This window comes from Salvelinus namaycush, chromosome 5 (genome assembly GCF_016432855.1).
Source record: "Salvelinus namaycush isolate Seneca chromosome 5, SaNama_1.0, whole genome shotgun sequence".
Lineage (NCBI taxonomy): Eukaryota > Metazoa > Chordata > Actinopteri > Salmoniformes > Salmonidae > Salvelinus > Salvelinus namaycush.
In genome coordinates, this window is record NC_052311.1 from 57,599,740 (window position 1) to 57,617,963 (window position 18,224).

Here is an 18,224-nt window from a genome sequence, read left to right on the forward strand (position 1 = left end):
TAACAACACGCCGCATTACATAAAGTACATTTCCACCCCAATCTATTTATTACCAACTGAACTACATAATATTAAACATATTACAATACACACAATAAAACATCAACAAACACCACCTCAACTTGAAAACAAACACATTCAAAACATTGCAAAAGTCATGTTCAGATTAGAAAATGTATCAACTTTCCAGTGAACATCATTTCCCCTACCTCACCTGCTCCTACTGAACTGAGGACTAAAGAAATACACTACAGGTTAGTTGATGTAAATAGTGAGTGAAAAAGCAGCAAGAATTAAAAAATAGATAATAAAAATGGGATAAAAGCAGTGGCTTGTGGGTAATGTGATGGGTGCTGGTGAAGGTTGGTGGTTGAACGACGTGTGTGTGTGTGTGTGTGTGTCTGTGCGCTCTATAACTTTCCTCCCGGTCGCTATCGCTATCAAAGAGAAATGGAAGTAATGCAAGCTGTTCATTTTGCCCATTAATACAGGTGGGCAGGATTTGAAAATGTCTTCTAGTCTTGTTATAGTCATTGTTAATTTGGATAGAACATGATGGTCTAGGGGTCAAGTGTATATAGGGCATAGATTTGGTATTGGGCAGTACAGGGTTTTGTCCCAAAAGGCTCCCTATTCCCTTATCCCTACATAGTGCAGTACCTTTGACCAGAGCCCTATGGAGCCTGCGCAAAAGTAGTGCATTATATAAGAAAAAGGGTGTCATTTGTGACGCACCTCTGGTAATTTCCACATACTGTACCTTGGCTCCCCCTACGAAGGCGGAGGTCTTGGTGGCCTCGGCGTAGCAGTCATAGACGTTGGGGTAGCGGATGCGTTCGTACACCCTCTCTCTGCTCAGCACTGGAGACCGCCGTGCTGTCAGCAGGGCCTGCTCTCTGGAGAAACACAACCAGGACAACACACAACCATTAAATCAACCACAACACAGCAATAACACAACCGGGACCCAACACAACAATACATCCATAAAACCCATAAAAAAATATATAGTATTTCAACACCAAACATCCACATGAAGAGCAGAACAGCCATAGTTACACATGCTTAATGTGTGGTTGGTTGTGATTGGGGATGGATACTAGAGTTGAGAGCTGTTAGACAGGAGAGGTGTGGAGATGTGAGGCTCTGCAGTAGTACTATTCTCTGCTAATGTAACGTGGATTTGCTAATCTCTTCCTTCATACTCTGCCGGATTCGGCCCAGATAAGTTTAATTAAACCGATCACTGCGCCACTTTTTTATCCGCTGAAATTAAACTTTCAGAAAGATCCCTTATTATTTATTTATTTCAGAAAAAACGTGACCGGGAGCTGTGTTTTTTTTCTTATAACCTGCAGCCGAGCAGTGATGAAAAATGCAGGAGGGTGTTTCCATATGGAAAGAAGATCACAGGGGGAGATAGAAAAAAAAGTAAAACAGAGAGAAGGGAAAATGGAAGAGAGGGAAGGAAAAAGAGGCAGAGAGAAGAGAGAGAGAAGAGAAAGACATGAGAAGAGAAAGATAGGAAAGGGAAAGGGGAAGAGCTAGAAAGAGATCTAGTGTGGTGGTTCACCTCTGAGCTCTCATCTCCTTGGGGTCAAAGTAGAGGTCGGAAGAGGATTCTGTGTCATCCCAACGTCTCTCCCCCCTCTTCCTCTCCCTCTTCTCCTCCCTCCGGTGCATCTTCATCATCTCTTTCTCCTTCCCTGACTGGATGGTCACCTGACAGCCGTACGTGGGCTTGCTGCTCCCCTCTCCTCCACTTCCTTTACGGCTACCATCTAAAACACAAGAATAACAGAGACATCAGTAAAAGGTTACAAACCGACAGAGATGGTCACAAAGAAACATCATCATCATTGATACATTCAACGTTTCTATGAGCTAGGCTACTATGTTGTCTTGTGTAATTGAGCACTTATAATACGGTAACTAAGTACGGAATAGAATGTACAGTACTGTAATATACACTTTTCCAACGCCTATAGTATACCGCCTATACTTCTGTATACCGCCTATACTATACCGCCTATATTATAGCTGTAGGTCTAGGTGAAGTCACCCCACCATCTACTCTTCAGCTGAGCTGTTTTTAAGACATGGTTGCTAGACTGGTCAATAGTTAAATGGTGAGATCCAAGCTGCGATGCAACAGGACTGACAAGTGGCTGTGTGTGTTTTTCCAGACTGCAACAACCATATCTGTTCAGAGTCAGGTAGCCACCAGGTGGAAAGGACAATTTCTAACCCCAGGACCTCAGCATTAATTCATATTGTAACACGTGTGTGTGTGTGTGTGTGTCCTTTACTTAACCCTGCATGGGTAAGGGCCCACAGGAGACCACCAGCTTGTTGTTGAGCAGGGAGAGCGAGCATCACAGGAGCAAAATAAACCCTAACAGCATACAAGTACAAGTGACGTGAGTAAAATCCATAACTACTTCAACAGAGGACCTAAAATCCCAGGGTGGCCTAGACCCTTATCTTTCTAGTGTGTGTGTGTGTGTGTGTGTGTGTGTGTGTGTGTGTGTGTGTGTGTGTGTGTGTGTGTGTATGTGTATACACACTGTACACTAGGGTTTAATATTTTCCAGAGAATTTACCTTCCAGAGAAAATTGCAAGAAATTACCAGTATCCCGGTATTCCTGTTGAAACCAGAAGTGCTATTTAAAGCATATAATCCCAGAGGGGAAAAAATGACATGATTATACCACTGTAAATGAAGAAATACACACATTGTAATTATACACGTTTTAATAAACTCAAAGTTCTCTCAAAGTCACCCCACTTTCATTGATGTAGCCTAGTTTTAAATTACTATTTTACCCAGGTAATTCACTGGCTTTGTTGTTTTCAGTAGTCCATAGTAGACAAATTCACAAAAAATAGTTTCAATACAATGTCGGAGTCTAGATATCTAGCTTTGAATGTCCTGATCAGTCCTGATGTTCCCAATTGCCCATTTGAGTAAATTCCTACAACTCCAAAAACCCCTCTAACTGGATTGAGTGGGCGGTGTGTGGACTTGGTTTAACACATAGGTGTCAAAAGTGCTTCAAATATAAAACCGTTGAGATTATTTTGCAGAAAATAATAATGTTCCTTGAGTTGTCAGAGTTTAGCATGACGAAAAGTAGCTAACAGCCATGCTCTGTGCTCTCTCATGTTTTGTCATTCAGCAGAGCAGCCCAAGAGGAGCTGTTGCTATATACACAGACATCCAGAGCCGCCATATGAGCAGAGCTCATGCACAGCGAGCAGGGAGCGAGTGACAGACAGAGAGGAGCAGCTAATGGATTTAATAACGAAGGAAGTTATTTCTAATTTCGGGTTTTGGGCAAAAGCAATCGGGCCTGAACGTTGCAGGCATGGGTAGGGCTCGGGCAGGGCTCTAGTAAACATCACAGCAAATCATTTGAATTACACATCCACCAATGGTTGAACAGCCCGAGAGACTCAGCTAGTACGTGCTGCTTTCTGGGAATCCCTGGCAAAGAAGAGAAGGGTGGAAGTGCAAAGTCTCGCATGGTGACATAATTTGACTTTTTGACAGACGGGGTGTTTCGATATCTATGATGCAACCATACAATAAATGATGATATGTTGATGGTATTTCGAGACCGTATGCATGGTGGATTGACTAGAAATACACATGAAAATGGATTTAGAGTAAAATTCCCCTTTAAAAAGGTAGCCTAGGCCTATGAAGCACTTCTGGCCGACTGGTCAAATATTATGAGGTCCAGTGAAAATTACATTTGTTTAAGCCTACCTCAGAATTTTCTCGCCCCTTGTACCTGGCTATCAGGGGGATTTGGGAAGGTTGTGGGTGTTTTCACTTCATTATAACCTGCTTATTGTGGTGACTGTCACAGGGAACATCAGATTCTAAACAAACAGGCCTAGACTAGCAGAGATTCAGCACCATGGATAGCTCAGTTAATCAACTGCCCGCAAATCTGACCAGTAGCCCACCGTGTGGCCGCTTTTGTAATCATAACATCATGAAACAATGGCGCAAATGTAGATTTCCTAAAGCGCTTTTGTGGACACAGTATCTGCCGTTTTGTGATTAGCTACCGTTTATATTTCAGCCTCTGCCACGTTAGTGGAGATTTGAATGTGAGATTGATATTGACATTGTGTACCGTAACGGCATCGAGGTCACCTGCACATATAGTACGCAATTACATTTATAGAAGCCATGCAGCCTAAGGGATGTTTTCTATTGGGGACTTGATGAGTAAATATGGTAGGCTGCTAGCGTTGACTGGTTTAATGTATGAATGAAGCCAGAGAGTTGATGCTGTATATCGCACGTGCATATTTTGTATTTTTGCGTCTCAGCTTATTTACCCTTCCCTTTCTCTGCATATCCTCTCACCAGTTGTGATATGTTGAGGGAATCTTGGGCATGGTGGGCTATGGACATTTTTTGGGTGCTGATCTGTATAGCCTGTAGGTCTACTTGTTCTTTGCAAAGGAATGGTAGGAGAACCCATTGCACGCAGCGCTTTGAATTGATGGCGACTTTGTGTAATATGTCTACGGTAGGCTACAACAGCACACAAATCACACACTGAGCGCTGATGATTGATCATGCAGATAACAGAGCAGATCCCTCCCTTCCCTATCCCTCCCTCATCCCTACCTCTCGTTCCCTTTCTAGCTCTCTCTCATCCACTCCTCTCAGATAGAACAGTGATTGTCACCAACTTTTGTGTGTGAAACGAACCTGAAGACAGGAGGGCCGGGCATTCGTGTGGTTAAGTTTGTTTCGACCGTTACATGGACTAACAACGTGATGAAGCTTTGTTGCTCCTTGCTGAAACAAGCAAATTATACTTCAGTTGCCTAGGCAATGCCCCCCACAACACAGCAGCAGCAGACACAGAAAATAGAATGAATAGAACATGCTTGGAACCTCTAAACCTGGCAATTTGACTGGTAAACTCGTAGCTAGCCTATAGTACACTCACAATAGTCCAAGTCGAAATTCATGAAATAATTAGGAATTCCCCTCACTTTAACACTTTTTGGTTACTACATAATTCCCTTTCCCATATGTGTTATTTCACAGTTTTGATGTATTCACTATTATTCAACAATGTAGAAAATAGCAAAAATAAAGAAAAACCCTGGAATGAGTGTCCAAACTTTTGACTGGTACTGTATATCACCAGTAGTAGACTATACATTAGCATTACTTCCCAAATGTCTAATCTGCAATGTTTATTTGGTTACGGTAATTTCCGTTAATACATTCAATATACACTGCTCAAAAAAATAAAGGGAACACTAAAATAACACATCCTAGATCTGAATGAATGAAATATTCTTATTAAATACTTTTTTCTTTACATAGTTGAATGTGCTGACAACAAAATCACACAAATTATCAATGGAAATCAAATTTATCAACCCATGGAGGTCTGGATTTGGAGTCACACTCAAAATTAAAGTGGAAAACCACACTACAGGCTGATCCAACTTTGATGTAATGTCCTTAAAACAAGTCAAAATGAGGCTCAGTAGTGTGTGTGGCCTCCACGTGCCTGTATGACCTCCCTACAACGCCTGGGCATGCTCCTGATGAGGTGGCGGATGGTCTCCTGAGGGATCTCCTCCCAGACCTGGACTAAAGCATCCGCCAACTCCTGGACAGTCTGTGGTGCAACGTGGCGTTGGTAGATGGAGCGAGACATGATGTCCCAGATGTGCTCAATTGGATTCAGGTCTGGGGAACGGGCGGGCCAGTCCATAGCATCAATGCCTTCCTCTTGCAGGAACTGCTGACACACTCCAGCCACATGAGGTCTAGCATTGTCTTGCATTAGGAGGAACCCAGGGCCAACCGCACCAGCATATGGTCTCACAAGGGGTCTCATCTCGGTACCTAATGGCAGTCAGGCTACCTCTGGCGAGCACATGGAGGGCTGTGCGGCCCCCCAAAGAAATGCCACCCCACGCCATGACTGACCCACCGCCAAACCGGTCATGCTGGAGGATGTTGCAGGCAGCAGAACGTTCTCCACGGTGTCTCCAGACTCTGTCACGTCTGTCACATGTGCTCAGTGTGAACCTGCTTTCATCTGTGAAGAGCACAGGGCGCCAGTGGCGAATTTGCCAATCTTGGTGTTCTCTGGCAAATGCCAAAACGTCCTGCACGGTGTTGGGCTGTAAGCACAACCCCCACCTGTGGACGTCGGGCCCTCATACCACCCTCATGGAGTCTGTTTCTGACCGTTTGAGCAGACACATGCACATTTGTGGCCTGCTGGAGGTCATTTTGCAGGGCTCTGGCAGTGCTCCTCCTGCTCCTCCTTGCACAAAGGCGGAGGTAGCGGTCCTGCTGCTGGGTTGTTGCCCTCCTACGGCCTCCTCCACATCTCCTGATGTACTGGCCTGTCTCCTGGTAGCGCCTCCATGCTCTGGACACTACGCTGACAGACACAGCAAACCTTCTTGCCACAGCTCGCATTGATGTGCCATCCTGGATGAGCTGCACTACCTGAGCCACTTGTGTGGGTTGTAGACTCCGTCTCATGCTACCACTAGAGTGAAAGCACCGCCAGCATTCAAAAGTGACCAAAACATCAGCCAGGAAGCATAGGAACTGAGAAGTGGTCTGTGGTCACCACCTGCAGAACCACTCCTTTATTGGGGGTGTCTTGCTAATTGCCTATAATTTCCACTTGTTGTCTATTCTATTTGCATAACAGCATGTGAAATTTATTGTCAATCAGTGTTGCTTCCTAAGTGGACAGTTTGATTTCACAGAAGTGTGATTGACTTGGAGTTACATTGTGCTGTTTAAGTGTTCCCTTTATTTTTTTGAGCAGTGTATTATTAGTATTATTATTATTACAGTCATTTACCGTTCTCATTGTCAGAGAGGACATGTGTTTTGCAGAACTCACAACCTATGCTACACTTGTGAGGAACAGGTTTTAGTTTATTTCATTCCATTTACAGGTTTTGTCAATGTATTAATTGTCTCTTTGAAATGCTCCTGTCAATGTTGAGTAAGAACGCGCACCTGAATACGTACATATAGAAGTAGGACTAGTCTACCTGGCCTGCGCACAAATGTAGGCCTATACATTTGGGGTTGTCTGATAGTATTTCTGATCGTCTTAATTTACCACCACTAATGAGATGTGGAGCTTCTCAAAGTAATTTTTCTTCACCTCAAACAGCAAGTAAACAAAGTATGTTTTTAGAATCAATTGAGAATGACAAAAGTTCCTGAAAGCATTTGGACAATATTTCCAACTCTCTCCCTTTCGATAACCACTTGGCATGAAAGGGAAAATGTAATGCTCTGATCCAGTGGAAACGTCATAAAACCCCTGATTACTTATTTTCCCTTGCACAAATAGCCTACAGCTGTGTCTGTCCCGAGCTCACTGGCGCAGGAAACTCTGGGGCCCCAGAATATGTTATACAATGTCTCAGGTTTTCTAGCACAAGTTTTAGGGCAACCCAGCTGATGCGTTTCAAGTTTGTTGCAGACAGGCCATGCGTAGCCAATGTGATTTATAGGATATTTATCAGGATATTTTCTACCTGCAAGCTGCAATGTTTTTGTGTTGGCTTTTGTAGGCTATTTTTACATAGCAATAAAAAATCTACTTTTAGACTGGTATAATTTTCATTTAGATATAATGCAGATTAACCACAGACAATGATTTTGAGATACAAAGACTATTATAAATTAAATTGAACTGTTCCACGAAAATGTGCAGATGAAAATCCTAACTGGCATGCAGATTGGTAGAAATGATAAGATAAATTGGCACTCCAAATGTATAAGGCTCCCGACTGCTGGTGTAGCCTATTTTTCCGGCAACTTCAGGAACATAATGGCAGAATCTGCGAAGATCAGCAGCAGCGGTAGGAGGGTAGGGAACAGTTTTTTTTTTTTTTCTGTTTGGGCTATCTTGATCTCTGGCTCCCTCTTGAATCATTTGTGTCTTATTTAAATAAAACAGCATGCTTAAAGCATCAGACGAGTTCAGCACATAGTTGATTTTATTAAAACATAGAAAATGTTTCTATGTATAGAAAAATACACTTTTAAAAATGTGGACCAATCAATTGTTCAAAATAAAAAGACTATTCCTGGTTGACCAAGATTATTTTTATTTGGGGACAGCCATAGTAGAAATGCAGGAAATGAGCTTTAGATAACCCCCCCAAACAAGTCTCAGGGAGGAACACCCAGACCCCCGCTAGGTTACCCCTGCATGCACAGAAAAAGAAACACAAACAAAGTCACACACACAGACAGACAACTGGAGGCTATTCATGTCAGGTTTTAACTGACAGCTGGTTCTGGCTGGAACCACCAGTACCGCCCCGCTTGCGGCAACTTCAGGGATTACTACTAAACTGGACACACACACACACAGCTGTAGGGTTCACATGGCTACTAGACTGGGTAGGTCAACCACAGACGTCTTCCCGCCCAGCTAAAGACGCTTGGCTCCGGTTGCCAGATGTGTTATCGCCGATCTTGACCCGCTAATTAGACTCTTCCTCATTACTACTGATGCTTTGTTAGTTATGCGCAGAGAGGCAGGTTTAATAGGCAGCTCTACGACAGGGCATGCCTCCAATCACCCCCTAACCCAGGGGTGGGCAATTCCAGACCTCGAGGGCCTGACTGGTGTCATAGCCCCAGCCCCAGCTAACACACCTGACTCCAATAATCACCTAATCATGATCTTCAGTTTAGAATGCAATTTGATTAATCAGCTGTGTTTGCTAGGGATGGAGAAAAGTGTGACACCAATCAGGCCCAGAGGAATGGAGTTGCCCACCCCTGCCCTAACCCGTCCTTCTTTACTGTCTGCTGGGAAAGATAACGTCACACACGGGGCTTACTGAAAGCTAGGGCTGATATGGAGACTGGGGTCAGTGAAGATTCAAGTGTCCTGAAACAACACTCCTGGCTGGTGAACCAACAAGCTGTGGATGGCAGAGGTCTGCCTGGGAAACCTCTGCTCCATGGGAGAGCAGCATGGCTTCTGCCTGGCAGGAGGAGTCCAGTCCCAGACACTGCTGTGCAGAGGAGGCTGGTAGGAGGAGCTATAGGAGAATGGACTCATAATGGCTGGAATGGAATAAATGGAACTAAGTCAAGTGACTTCCATATGTTTTATACCGTTCCATTAATTCAATTTCAGCCATTAGAATGAGCCTGTCCTTCATTAGCTCCTCCCACCAGCCTCCTCTGCTGGTGTGTATTCAGGTAGGTCAAACATTCCCAAAGCTAGAGGTAGAAACGTTAATGAACATAGCTAACATCCTTCCATATTGTACTTGAAATAATCCTATCTGTTCTACACAATAGTGTGTTCTGTAATGTTGAACCCTCCTGGACAGCAGCATATCAGTGTGTTGTACATCACGCTCTCCTGTGTCTCACCACCTGCCCAGTCTACTGTCCTTCACCCATCTGAGCCATTATTCTGTCAGTCCACTGTCCTACACCCATCTGAGCCCTTATTCTGTCAGTCCACTGTCCTACACCCATCTGACCCCTTACTCTGTCAGTCCACTGTCCTTCACCCATCTGAGCCCTTATTCTGTCAGTCCACTGTCCTACACCCATCTGAGCCCTTATTCTGTCAGTCCACTGTCCTTCACCCATCTGAGCCCTTATTCTGTCAGTCCACTGTCCTTCACCCATCTGAGTCCTTATTCTGTCAGTCTACTGTCCTATACCCATCTGAGCCCCTATTCTGTTAGTCCACTGTCCTACACCCATCTGAGCCCTTATTCTGTTAGTCCACTGTCCTTCACCCATCTGAGCCCTTATTCTGTTAGTCCACTGTCCTTCACCCATCTGAGCCCTTACTCAGTCAGTCTACTGTCCTACACCCATCTGAGCCCTTATTCTGTCAGTCCACTGTCCTACACCCATCTGAGCCCTTATTCTGTCAGTCCACTGTCCTTCACCCATCTGAGCCCTTATTCTGTCAGTCCACTGTCCTACACCCATCTGAGCCCTTATTCTGTTAGTCCACTGTCCTTCACCCATCTGAGCCCTTATTCTGTCAGTCCACTGTCCTACACCCATCTGAGCCCTTATTCTGTCAGTCCACTGTCCTTCACCCATCTGAGCCCTTATTCTGTCAGTCCACTGTCCTACACCCATCTGAGCCCTTATTCTGTTAGTCCACTGTCCTTCACCCATCTGAGCCCTTATTCTGTCAGTCTACTGTCCTACACCCATCTGAGCCCTTATTCTGTCAGTCCACTGTCCTTCACCCATCTGAGCCCTTATTCTGTCAGTCCACTGTCCTTCACCCATCTGAGCCCTTATTCTGTCAGTCCACTGTCCTACACCCATCTGAACCCTTATTCTCAGTCAGTCCACTGTCCTACACCCATCTGAGCCCTTATTCTGTTAGTCCACTGTCCTTCACCCATCTGAGCCCTTATTCAGTCAGTCTACTGTCCTACACCCATCTGAGCCCTTACTCTCAGTCAGTCCACTGTCCTACACCCATCTGAGCCCTTATTCTGTTAGTCTACTGTCCTACACCCATCTAAGCCCTTATTCTGTCAGTCTACTGTCCTACACCCATCTGAGCCATTATTCTGTCAGTCTACTGTCCTACACCCATCTAAGCCCTTATTCTGTCAGTCTACTGTCCTATACCCATCTGAGCCCTTATTCTGTTAGTCTACTGTCCTACACCCATCTAAGCCCTTATTCTGTCAGTCTACTGTCCTACACCCATCTGAGCCATTATTCTGTCAGTCTACTGTCCTACACCCATCTGAGCCATTATTCTGTCAGTCTACTGTCCTACACCCATCTGAACCCTTATTCTGTCAGTCTACTGTCCTATACCCATCTGAGCCCTTATTCTGTCAGTCCACTGTCCTTCACCCATCTGAGCCCTTATTCTGTTAGTCCACTGTCCTACACCCATCTGAACCCTTACTCAGTCAGTCCACTGTCCTACACCCATCTGAGCCCTTACTCTCAGTCCACTGTCCTACACCCATCTGAGCCCTTACTCTCAGTCAGTCCACTGTCCTACACCCATCTGAGCCCTTACTCTCAGTCAGTCCACTGTCCTACATCAATCTATAGTACATCCAGCTATCTCTAACAGGATTGGTTAGAGTGTGAAATTATCCAATCCCATAGGTGCGTGCAGCCTCCCGGTGGCCACATATGCATTTCTGTTTGTCCCATCTTTCTGTCCTCCCAGAATGAGCAGAGACTGGTCAGTGGTGCTGACACAGTGACACTACTATCACTCCCCCTCCCGGTTTCAGGAAACAGGCCCATTCCTAATCCCTAATGAAATGCAGTCAACTGACCCACTGGGAGCTGGGGTTAACATGCCTGAATCAGATGGAACAGGGAGGAAATGAGGACTGGACCACTGCACTGTGTACTCAAGTCCCAAACTTAGACAAGCTATTTGGAGAATAAAAATAGTGAGAGTAGAAAAACAAGAATGGATATTAATTAATTTATCAATCAATCAATAAACCTTACGTATTTATGTAGCCATGTTTACAGCAACATTTGTCACAAAGTCCTTTACAGTAACACAGCATGAGGAACCACTGAATATGGTTTAATCAGTGAAGTAAATATGTGAAATCCCAACAAGATTGTATAGGTCTTAACAAATTAACCATCCAGTCTGAGCTAGTGTGTGAAGTAGGCCTTGTCTGTCAAGTAGGAGGACCATATTTTATCATCCTCCCCTCCCTGTAACACTAGAATGAGAGTAAAAATCATTTAGATGAAAAACTAACTCCCTGTCAGTGCCGGTCCATCCTCCCTCTCTCTCACTTTCTCCCAGCCCATCAAGACTCAAAAAGGCTCTTTTGAATTTTTCATCCAGCCCTCTGACGCCCTCTCCACCTTCACGTCCATTTCCATCTCAAAGGCAGCAGCTCTTCTCCTTTCTTCACCCCTACATTTGGGACACAGTCACGTCTGTACCCCCCCAGCCCCCCTCTCTTAGCCCCCGCTGACACTGTGGTTGTACATCTACACCCCTCCTTTCTCTCCCTCTTCCCTTTCATGTGGCTTGCTCACCCGCTCACTCTCTTGATCTGTGTGAGCTCTGTGCTGCTGCGTTCCACATCTATTGGGTTTGCTAGATATGATTGGGGAATTTGCTGCATTCAAATTGAGCTTTTTCCCCCTTGTGGTTACCACTTTCTAAACAAATGTAAACAGATACTGAGCAATTAGCAAAAACATGCTCTAGTATGTCGATAGAGCAGGGGAGTAAACCAAAGACGGAGTAAACCAACGAGCTCACTCTGGAATAGGATGCATGAAGTGGTGTGTGTGCGCACGTGCATGGTAAGGGTCTGTGTGCGTGTGTGTGCGCCTACTGCATGCATGAATGTGTGTCTGTGTGCCTACCACGTGAGTGTTTGTCTGAATGAGAAAGCAGAACTCTTGCAAAGCCACGTCTTGGCTCATTTTAATATGTAGGACATGTTCCACAGACAGTTCCATAGTACTGAGAGGGCTGGCTGACGGTGCAGTGCGTGATTAGCTGCCTGACCGTTTGTCTACAGAGATACCAACTAGTTTGTGACCATGTCAGCAATGATTAAGTTCACCCTGAACAGCTCAAATTCCATCCCTCAGTTTTTTATTTTACTCAGAGACAGCGTGTGTGTGCTTCATTACTCAAACATGATTTAAAGGCCATAAACTCAAGGAGAGCTTAGAGAAGAGATGAAGAGTCTATTCTTTGTCATAATAATTCTATATACAGAACACTATCCATATCTATGAACCTTCCTGGGAAGCAAATGGCAGAAGATAAGCGTCTCACCATCTCCTGCCTTCATCAGTAATACCAGCTAGCTGAATCACTTGAGTTGGAGTATGCTGCACACATTTCAATTCTCATTTAGAGATCTGTAAAAACAGCCATCAGGCAGAGTACATGTATTTACCAACATGCCGATTAAGGAGTTTGCAATTTGAAAGCTAATCAGCAGTTGACAGACCCTCCCACCAAATCCCACTTCTTCTTTGATGGAATGCAGAAAGTGGGAAATTTAAATCAGCCTCTTTTAGCCCCTCCTGACCTCTCCCCTCTGTCTTCAATGCAACGCTAATCTCAAAAGCCGTCTGGCAGGCAGGTGAACTTTGACAAGCGAAAAGAGAAGAAGAAGCCTATCACCACTTCCTCTCCATGCGTGTAACGTGGATTGTGGATGGATAGATGGATGGATGGGAGGGAAGAAAGGAAAGAAAAAACAACCCAGAAAACATCCTGCGTCTCTCTTCTCTGTGGTCAATACATGACAGAGAGGAAGAGGCAAGCTAAAGTAGGCCAATCAGCCCTTACACGCTCTAAAGGTTTACCACCAACCAGTGCCCCAACAGTGTAAAAGGAAGTTAATATATAAAAGTGATTCAATATTAAAAATGAACTTTTAGTTCACCACACTCAGCTCATTTTTCCAGGGGCTGGAAGTGACATCGGGAAGTGAAGACTTTAGGATGCAGTACGGTCCAGAGATAAAGTATCATGGAACAGAAGTGAGCTTGATGTGAAAAACACATAGCCCTTCCCCTATCCCCCTAACACCTGCAGTTCCAAAATGGTAACGTAAAGAAAACAGATCCTGGTAGGTGGATACAGCCTAAAGAAAACAGATCCTGGTAGGTGGATACAGCCTAAAGAAAACAGATCCTGGTAGGTGGATACAGCCTAAAGAAAACAGATCCTGGTAGGTGGATACAGCCTAAAGAAAACAGATCCTGGTAGGTGGATACAGCCTAAAGAAAACAGATCCTGGTAGGTGGATACAGCCTAAAGAAAACAGATCCTGGTAGGTGGATACAGCCTAAAGAAAACAGATCCTGGTAGGTGGATACAGCCTAAAGAAAACAGATCCTGGTAGGTGGATACAGCCTAAAGAAAACAGATCCTGGTAGGTGGATACAGCCTAAAGAAAACAGATCCTGGTAGGTGGATACAGCCTAAAGAAAACAGATCCTGGTAGGTGGATACAGCCTAAAGAAAACAGATCCTGGTAGGTGGATACAGCCTAAAGAAAACAGATCCTGGTAGGTGGATACAGCCTAAAGAAAACAGATCCTGGTAGGTGGATACAGCCTAAAGAAAACAGATCCTGGTAGGTGGATACAGCCTAAAGAAAACAGATCCTGGTAGGTGGATACAGCCTAAAGAAAACAGATCCTGGTAGGTGGATACAGCCTAAAGAAAACAGATCCTGGTAGGTGGATACAGCCTAAAGAAAACAGATCCTGGTAGGTGGATACAGCCTAAAGAAAACAGATCCTGGTAGGTGGATACAGCCTAAAGAAAACAGATCCTGGTAGGTGGATACAGCCTAAAGAAAACAGATCCTGGTAGGTGGATACAGCCTAAAGAAAACAGATCCTGGTAGGTGGATACAGCCTAAAGAAAACAGATCCTGGTAGGTGGATACAGCCTAAAGAAAACAGATCCTGGTAGGTGGATACAGCCTAAAGAAAACAGATCCTGGTAGGTGGATACAGCCTAAAGAAAACAGATCCTGGTAGGTGGATACAGCCTAAAGAAAACAGATCCTGGTAGGTGGATATAGCCTAAAGAAAACAGATCCTGGTAGGTGGATATAGCCTAAAGAAAACAGATCCTGGTAGGTGGATACAGCCTAAAGAAAACAGATCCTGGTAGGTGGATACAGCCTAAAGAAAACAGATCCTGGTAGGTGGATACAGCCTAAAGAAAACAGATCCTGGTAGGTGGATATAGCCTAAAGAAAACAGATCCTGGTAGGTGGATATAGCCTAAAGAAAACAGATCCTGGTAGGTGGATATAGCCTAAAGAAAACAGATCCTGGTAGGTGGATATAGCCTAAAGAAAACAGATCCTGGTAGGTGGATATAGCCTAAAGAAAACAGATCCTGGTAGGTGGATATAGCCTAAAGAAAACAGATCCTGGTAGGTGGATACAGCCTAAAGAAAACAGATCCTGGTAGGTGGATATAGCCTAAAGAAAACAGATCCTGGTAGGTGGATATAGCCTAATATGGTGGAACCTGTTGTTGTTTCTGCCGCACTGCTTTGCTTTATCTTGGCCAGGTCGCAGTTGTAAATGAGCACTTGTTCTCAACTGGCCGACCTGGTTAAATAAAGGTGAAAGAAATAAAAGAAAGAAATAAAAACTTCCCCTGAGCCAAATGAAGCACTAGATTGTGTCAAAGCTGGTTGAAATGACATCATCACAACCGGATTACGTCATCATTAACGACGACATTTCAACCAGTTTTGTACCACTGTGCACAGGCTAGTGATTATCTAGGCTACCTATTCAGTCCCATCAGGTCAGACGATTGTGGTGTGTCTACCTGCCCAGTATACCTTAGCTTCATTCCCTGGTCAAAACGACCTGGCACTTGATACCACACCTAGGCTCAGGTACCATAGAACCAACCACAGCTAATTAATGATTTATACTGCTTAATTACACACAGATTGATTGATTAAATACACATACTAATGAATTGCACAAAAACTGATAACGATTTACTCGAGTTACTAAGTCCAACCTTTTAAACCCGTGAGAATTGGCCTATACGGATAGGGCTAAGTTTAAATGTTTCTTGCAGAAGAAATATGAAAAGCATATGCATAACCATGGTAGCAACTGAAAGGGAACAGTTTGGAGATTATGAAAAAATATTAGACCAAAGGTGAGGACAGTTAACCTGTTAACCTGAAACAAGGCATCATTTGAAAGCTTGTTCTATTGCCAACATGACTAGCCAAGTTCTAAAATACTATCTTACAGTTAGGCTTTCACAATGCAATTCAGGGAAAACAATCAGAATTTTGGTGCACATAAAAATAAGTCATTAAAGTGCATTCAAGTGGGTGTGCCCCAACAAATTTTCACAGACAAAGATAGACTCATTCTGTTCAGAACAACCAAGGGTATGATGCCATGTCATCTTGTAACTACATCCAACATAGTGATCATAAACATTTACATGAGTTGTATAATATGGAATAATATGGAAATGTGAAGTGGCTTGTATGACATCCGTAATAAAGAGCTGCTCTGCTTTGTTGACACCACACTCCACAAAGCAAGTCCTGCAGGCTCTAGTTTTACCTTATCTTGATTACTGTCCAGTCATATGGTCAAGTGCTGCAAAGAAAGACACAGTGAAGCTGCAGCTGGCCCAGAACAGAGCAGCACGTCTTGCTCTTCATTGTAATTGGAGGGCTAATATTAATACTATGGATGCCAGTCTCTCTTGGCTAAGAGTTGAAGAAAGACTGACTGTGTCACTTCTTGTTTTTATAAGAAACAATGTGTTGGAAAGTCCAAATTGTTAGCATAGTCAACTTACACACAGCACTGACACACACACTTACCCCACAAGACATGCCACCAGGTGTCGTTTCACAGTCCCCAGGTCCAGAACAAATTCAAAGAAACGTACAGTATTATACAGAGCCATGAGTGCATGGAACTCCCATCTTATATAGCTTAAGTGAACAGCAAACCTGGTTTCAAAACACAAATAAAGCAACACCTCACAGCACAACGCCTCTTCCCCATGTGACCGAATTATTGTGCGTATGTACTGACATGTGTGACTGATAGATGCACACACACTACATGTTAGTCTTTTGTCTGTAATGTATTTGTTATGTGTAGGACCCCAGTAAGACTAACCCTAAACATCAAAGCTGTATTTATTATAATTATCAGTGTCTCATCTTTCAAAATACAAAGAGTCATCCTAATGTACAGCATATCGCTCTCAGACAACAAAAGTGCAAAAGTTGCCCAATTACTGGAAGGGATGGGGGCAACTTCTTGTAGCACGATTAACCAAAATGGTGTTTATTTTTTGTTTTTAAACAACTAAATAGACAGATGTAAAAAAAATTTTTTTTAAAAATGGTCCATTTGGTTTGGGTTTTTTCTGTGAGCTAGCTCAATGTGCCGTTTTTCTAGAGATAAATCTGATCAAACCCTATCTGCGAAGTAGTAGGGAGCCAATATTCAACATAATTACCAAGTTTTCTGCTGTAAACTAACTACAATGGCCATAATCCATTGCACGTTTACATGTCCGGTCTGTGTTTTCTTTTACACGTGCTAAATGCACGATGTATCTACCTGAAAACACATTATCTAAGAGACATCGTTTCAGCGGCCATTAAAGTATGCCTTAATAATTACTTTGAAGAACCACTAAAATAGTGATTTTGGCAGACAGCATAGGCAGCAGCTCTATAGAGATGAGATGATGACTTGTAATGAAACAATAAAGTCATCGAATAAAACAAATGTAATATACACAACAACTGAAATGTTTCATTAAAGTAAAGTAATGTGAATAAATGATGCTTAATAAGTGATAAGCACTAAATGGGCAGTCACCACCATCATGGGACTTCTGTGTTGTTACAGCTTTCAACCCACATAACGCATTTATTATTTCATTTTTATAATCGAAGCCGAAAACCGTGATTATTTGTAAATAATGTGAAGCAGAGAGAAAGAGCTCTGACGTCATGTATAGCATGTTACTGTACAGCCACTGCATTCCAATTTTGGCATTTATCAGTGCCCAAATCTACCATTTTCAACCCGTGTACGGGTACGAGTGTAAAGGGCTACAGGTCCAATACAGACTGTTTATTGGCTCAATATCAAATCATTTCTGGGTAACAAGTACCTTACTGTGATTGTTTTCAATGAAAATGATAGGGGGGGGGGGGGAGAAACAAAAATAGCTTCTTAGCAAAGAGCAATTTCTCATGCTAGAATTTTGCTAGGACTGTCTGGGAGTTGTCTGAGTGGAGGGGGAAATTGAAAACAAGCTGTTATTGGCAGAGAGCTTTAGAACTCTTATTGGTCTATTAACGCATTTACAATTTCACAGTATTCTCTCTCTCTCACACACAGGACAATCTCATTTTTGACTGAACTGGGCCTTTAAATTAGGTGCTTAATTTACAGTATCACAACCACCTCTGTAAATGTAGGAAATGAATGACTCAAATAGAAAACATAAATCCCTTAGGCTATACAAATATATAGAAATGTTCGGAAAAACTAAAACTCCAGCTTTATTTATATATTTTTTCAATTTCTTTGATGCCTGCCTACGATTTGGAACCAACGACAACCCCAGCAATGACAAATTGTCCATCCTTATCTTCCCACACACATCTT

The 18,224-nt window shown here is 43.4% G+C and overlaps 1 protein-coding gene across 1 annotated transcript in view; it reads right to left on the reverse strand.

Moving 5' to 3' along the window:
- Window positions 1-18,224, reverse strand: part of LOC120048528 (activating signal cointegrator 1 complex subunit 3) — a 148,363-nt gene that overhangs the window by 115,696 nt on the left and 14,443 nt on the right. Inside the window, exons 7-8 of the mRNA XM_038994591.1 lie at window positions 1,574-1,781; window positions 761-896 (exon numbers count right to left, since the gene is read on the reverse strand). Coding sequence (XP_038850519.1) covers window positions 761-896; window positions 1,574-1,781 — 344 coding nt within the window. The remainder of the gene's footprint in view (window positions 1-760; window positions 897-1,573; window positions 1,782-18,224) is intronic.